The 5,617-nt window shown below is 49.0% G+C and overlaps 2 protein-coding genes across 2 annotated transcripts; one reads left to right on the top strand and one right to left on the bottom strand.

Moving 5' to 3' along the window:
• Positions 1-419: 419 nt before the first annotated feature.
• Positions 420-1,670, top strand: NEMAJ01_2348 (uncharacterized protein; the record flags this gene model as incomplete). The annotated part of the gene is made up of 1 exon (XM_047916186.1): positions 420-1,670. The coding sequence occupies one exon, from the start codon at positions 420-422 to the stop codon at positions 1,668-1,670; it is 1,251 nt and encodes a 416-aa protein (XP_047772143.1).
• Positions 1,671-2,604: 934 nt separating this feature from the next.
• On the bottom strand, positions 2,605-5,553 carry NEMAJ01_2347 (ATP-dependent helicase STH1/SNF2; the record flags this gene model as incomplete). Its single annotated transcript, XM_047916185.1, has 1 exon — positions 2,605-5,553. One exon carries the CDS (start codon positions 5,551-5,553, stop codon positions 2,605-2,607), a length of 2,949 nt encoding a protein of 982 aa, XP_047772142.1.
• Between the last annotated feature and the right edge of the window lie 64 nt (positions 5,554-5,617).

The raw sequence follows: 5,617 nt of genomic DNA, 5'->3' as shown, positions 1-5,617 counted from the left end.
AATGAAGTATAAGTATAAGTATAGAAGGGTAGGATATATATAGTTAAAATATAGTAGTAGTAGTATAACTATGGTATAGTAGAAATATAATAGAGTCAAAACGTAGTAGAGAAAAATAAAACTATAAATAAATAGTTAGATAAATATCAAGTAAAATATAGTAGAGAAATAATATGGAGTATAACTGTATGGTATAGAGCAAAGCATAAATATGCTACTCATAAGCCCGCGGGCGCATAGGAGTAGGGCACATCCGGAGGGTGCAGCAGGCCCATTCGTGTTTTTTGTAAGTGGGTGGGTTTTCCTTTTTAGGAGTATATTATACATCAAAAACAGAAAATTCCCAATACAGAAACCCACACATATTTTCCAAAAAAGGAAAATCCACAAGTATAAAATAACTTTGATTTTTTACAATCATGAATTTTCTACAACTATCAGCAATATTGTTATCAGCAGTCCCCTCTCTCCAGTTTGTCCCCGTCTATAACAATCCCCTCCAGTTCATGGAGCCGGTCCAGTTCATAGACCTAGAGCAGAATCAGTACGTAGAAGTAGATCCTGCCCAGCTCCTGAACATAGACCCAAACTCTTTCCAGCTCATAGATACTTCAGCAATGCCTCCCCACGAGCCAGAGTATCAGCAAATGCCCCAGATCCAGCAAATGCCCCAGATACAGCAGATTCACTTCGTAGATCAGCCAGTCCAAATCATATCCCCCGAATACCCGCAGGTATACATCGAAGAGCAGCCGGCAGAAACTATCAGGAGAGTCCTCACGGAGGCAGCCTTTGACTCAGACCCGAATGCTCTGAATGACCTCCTCAGCGAAACAGTCCGTATCCAGGAATCAGAAAAGAAGAAAACGCTCTCCAGAAGGGGCGGAAAATACACCGGACACTTCTCCCTCACCTTCGACGGAGGACCCTCAGAGAATACCCCCAGACTCCTCAGAGCCCTGAAGAAGCACAGAATCAGCTGCGGATTCTACATCGACCCATTCGCAGTGGACTCAGAGAACACGGAAATAGTCACCCAGATCCTGAAACACGGACACACGATAGGACTGTCAGTCCAGAGCAAAAAGTCCCTCACAGAAGTCCCAGCAGCAGAGGCCAGGGACATCGTGCAGAAGGCCTTTGACCAATACAGGAAAGTCATCGGAAGTGCCCCAGACTCGGTTCGACTCCCGAGGCAGGGATACTACTCAGACGACATGCAGTTCTGCATAGACCTCGGGATGACCGTCTGCGAGCCAAACTACGACACGTGCGACTACGCAGACCCGAACTTCCTGCAGACGATGGAGAAACTGCTCCCGGAAAGACACAGTCCAGTCGAGGGAGATGGGCTTGTGCTCGTGCTCAGGGATAGATACAGCTACACGGTGAATAACATAGACCGCGTGATTGATCTCCTGGAGAGAAGTGGATACGTCTTCAGCGACTACAGCGTAAATGCGGGGGTTTTTTCAACGCAGGCGCAGAAGGGGCGCAGGGGAGGAATCATGCACGAGCTCATGGAGATGCAGGAGGAGAAGGAGAAGGAGAAGGATACGAAGACGCGGGGAGAGCGCATCCTGAAGAGTATCCGAGAGAACAGCGGGAGTCTTGCAGTGAAGGCCCTCACTGTTGGCGGAATCGCAGTTCTTGTCGTGTGCTTCGTATAAGAAAATAAAGAAAAACATTCGGAGAAAGAGATACTGCATGGCGAGATTATGGGAAGTAGTGCTGTGCTATTTGCTATTGTGAGAGTGATATAGTGAACTTGTGAAATGGAGAGAGCGAAGTCATTGTGGAAACATGCTAATTCAGGCTATATGCGCTGCTAAAAAGTGTCGGTGGCACTGGAGTGCGGGATTTCTATGAGGAAGCCATTCCCCGGAAACTATGCTCAAACTTATGCTGTGCCCGATAAAAGTCCATGGAAAAAGCACGAGCAGCCATTGATACAGCAAAATTATAGGCAGATCACTGCGTTCTGTTGGGAAGGCGCGATGAAAGGGCAAAACACGCAGTAATCAGGCAATGCCCCCGCCAGGACGCACTCACACTAATGCACTCTATACTCTAAACATACTCTAAACACACTCTATGCAACTAAAGCACTAAAATATACTCGTCATAGCATTCTCAAACATACACTTATTATAATACTATAATCATACACTATAATACTACACTATAATACTACACTTATAATACTACCTCTAACTATTGACCACAATACTACACTCTAAACATTAACCACAATACTCTAACCATACTCTCACAAAAGCACACTTTATAATACTCTAACTACACTCTAACATACTTATACACTTATAATACTATACTTATAATGCTACCTCTAACCATTAACCATTAACAATACTATAATCTAACTATTAACTCTAACCATTAACTATTAAGCATACTACACTCTAACTATTAACAATACCATACTCTAAACATTAACAATACTACACTCTAACTATTAACCATTAACACTATAACACTATAACACTATAACACTATAACACTATAACACTATAACATACACAACCACTAGAGTACTCATACTCCAAAGACTCCTGGATATACAAGCACCCTTTATTATTTGCGCTACTCGCCCTCCTCTGTCATCGTATTCAGCACGTGCAGGAAGTACTCTGCGTCCTGGTATACGGTACTTCCCTCTGCGTTATACGTCATCGCATTCCTGCACATTCTCCGGACGTCCTCTGCGAACTCCTCGAGTGTCTCGTACTCTCCCTCCCGGATCTCCTCGATCGAGATGGGGTTCTGTATGACCTGGTAGTAGTCCGGGTACATCTCGTGATCTGGCAGCCGCAGGAAAAGCTCTGCCCTTCTCCTTCCCCCGGCCGTGCTTCTCTCCAGCACCCCGAGGATCTCCTGGCATCGCCCTCTCACGCCCACGCCCTTTTTCCCGCCCCCTCTCGCTGAGCTCCGCCTTTTCCCGGCGCTTTCCTCTCTCTCCTCCCTCTCCAGGAGCGAAGGTGCTGGTCCTGCGTACAGGTCGGACGGCCCAAGGACTCCCGACGCGTCTATCCTCTCGAACTCCCAAAGCTCTGCCTCCGACCTCGCGAGGATCCTGTTCATCTCCTGGTCCGTTGTGACTGTGCAGGCGTCGTCTCCGGGTCCTCCCTCCTCGAAAATATTCCGCAGGAGAGCCTCCCTCTCCTCGTGCGTGGTCCTGTTGTCGAACCTTCCCGCCTGGATGATCTTCTCGTCGACGTGCAACTTGTGATTTGCCCTCTCGAGGATGTACTCCTCGACTGTCTCCGCTGTGACGAGCCTGAAAATGCGGACCTCCTTCGTCTGCCCGATTCTGTGGGCTCTATCCTGTGCCTGCTGATCTGCGTGCGGGTTCCAGTCGCTGTCAAATATCACGACCGTATCCGCAATCTGCAGGTTCAGTCCGAGTCCCCCTGCGCGCGTGCTCAGGAGAAAGACTGCGCACTCTGAAGCCGGGTCATTGAAGGTTGCGATGAGAGCAGCTCTTTCCTCGCTCTTAACTGCCCCATCCAGGCGCAGGTACTTCACTCCCTCCATTACGAGCATATCCTCCATAATCGTCATTATCTGCGTCATCTGAAAAAAGACGAGAATTTTATGGTTTGTCGCCCTGAGCTTGTAGACCATCCTCCGGAGAAGCTCAAACTTCCCGCTGACTCTGTAGAGAAGCTCATTATTAACGCGGGACGGATTCACGAAGTCCTCAACTGCCTCAAAGACGAAGGGATGATTGCATATTTTCCTGAGCTGCATGACCGTATTATTCAGCTTCTTCGCTGTCTCGCTCTTACTAATTGCTGAGGCTCTGATCTCTCTGTACAGCTCCCTCTGCAGGGGAGACATTCTGCACTTGATGATTGTCTCTACCTTCTGCGGGAGTCCTGCCTCCACGTCCTTCTTCAGTCGCCGCAGAAGGAAAGGCCGCAGCACCTTATGGAGTCTCTTTATGATGAGCAGTTCCTCCTCCTCGTTCAGCTCTATCTTCTCTCCTGCGTGTGCAACTGGGGCTGAGAACCACTCGTCAAAGCTTCCTCCTGCGCAGAATATCTTCGGGAGGACGAAGTTCAGGAGGGACCAAAGCTCTGGGAGGCTGTTCTGCAGGGGAGTTCCTGTGAGCAAAAGCCTGAACTTTGACTTGTAGTGCGTATTCATGACTACGCAGAGTCTGGACCCTGAATTCTTCATTCTGTGCCCCTCATCTACGATTGTGTAGAGCCATTTCGTCTTCGAGAGGAAAGCCTTATCCTTGATCACATACTCGAAAGTTGTGAGCAGTACGTCGTACTTCCCTGCTGTTTCTCTCTTTAAGTCTCTCCTGTACGAGGGATCTCCCTTATACGGGAGAACGCGAATGGAGGGTGCCCATCTTGCGAACTCTCCCTCCCAGTTCGAGAACGTGGAGAGGGGGACGACTACGAGGAAGGGGTCATTCTCCTGCTTCTTCTCGAGGATGTAGCAGATGAAAACGATTGCCTGCACTGTCTTTCCGAGGCCCATTTCGTCTGCGAGTATTCCGTTGAGGTTATTATTGTATAGGCTGACCATCCACTCTACGCCCTTAAGCTGGTACTCTCTGAGGAGTCCGTATGAGACGGATCTTGGCTGCTCCTTAACGAGTTCCTTCGAAGCGTGTGCTGCCTCGAAGTAATCTCCTGTGCTTTCCTCCTCCTGTGCTCCCTGCTGTATCCTAATTCTTCTCTTCAGGATGTTTGTGTACTCGTCCGTTTTCTTCAGGATGTGCGTGAGTCTCGTGTTCTTCTGGTGCTTTATGAGCTTTAGGTACTCCTGCTCGTCGTTTGACTTTAGGGCCTGGATTCTTGCCTTCTCTGCCCTCTTCTGGGCCTTCTCCTGCTCCTTCCTGTGCTTGTCGTGGATCGCATTGACTGCTATGAAGAGTCTCTGCTGGTTTGCGACCTGGTCCTTCTGCGCCTGGACGGACTTGAGGGCTCCCTGCTTCACTGCCTGGAGAGTTCGAATCCACCAGGCGGCTTTTTTTGCTTCTCCTGCTGCGATGTGCCGGGTCTCCAGGTCGGAAAGTACGCGGAGGTCGTACATGTTCTCGTGCTTGTGCTTCTGCGAGGACTTTGCTCGCCTCAGGATTTCTGGGCTGATGATTTCCTTGATCCCTCGGTAGACATTTCTCCGGAGGACTGTCTGCTCGTTGTAGAGGGAGAGCTTCTTTATCTTCAGGAGGGTGCTGAAAGCGTCTTTCTGGGCTCGGTGCTTCTCGAGATACGCCTTTGGATCTGCTGATATCTCTTCGTACGGGATTTTGTTTCTCTCCGCGTACTCTTTTGCTATTCTCGCGATGGCTTGCGCCTTCCTGATGGTTTGCAGGCGGTGCCTCTCCGCCTTCAGCGCCTCTACGTCGAAGCCCAGCGGGAGGTGCGTGGGGTGCATTCTCACCGTAGCCTCAAACTCCACCTTCAGGGACTTATCCTCTGTGCTCGTTGTAAAGATCCCGGATACTCCCGAGACAAAAAGTCCGCGTCTCGCGTTCAGAAAAGACGCCCACTCTCTTTCGTCGCCCTTCATAATAAAAAAGAAAATAAAGAGGGAGTAATATACGGGGGAGGGGGAAAGGGAGTATCCTAAGGTT

The sequence above is a fragment of the Nematocida major genome, assembly GCF_021653875.1.
Source record: "Nematocida major strain JUm2507 chromosome Unknown 2237, whole genome shotgun sequence".
NCBI classification, from domain to species: domain Eukaryota; kingdom Fungi; phylum Microsporidia; genus Nematocida; species Nematocida major.
This window is presented reverse-complemented; position numbering and strand designations above follow the sequence as displayed.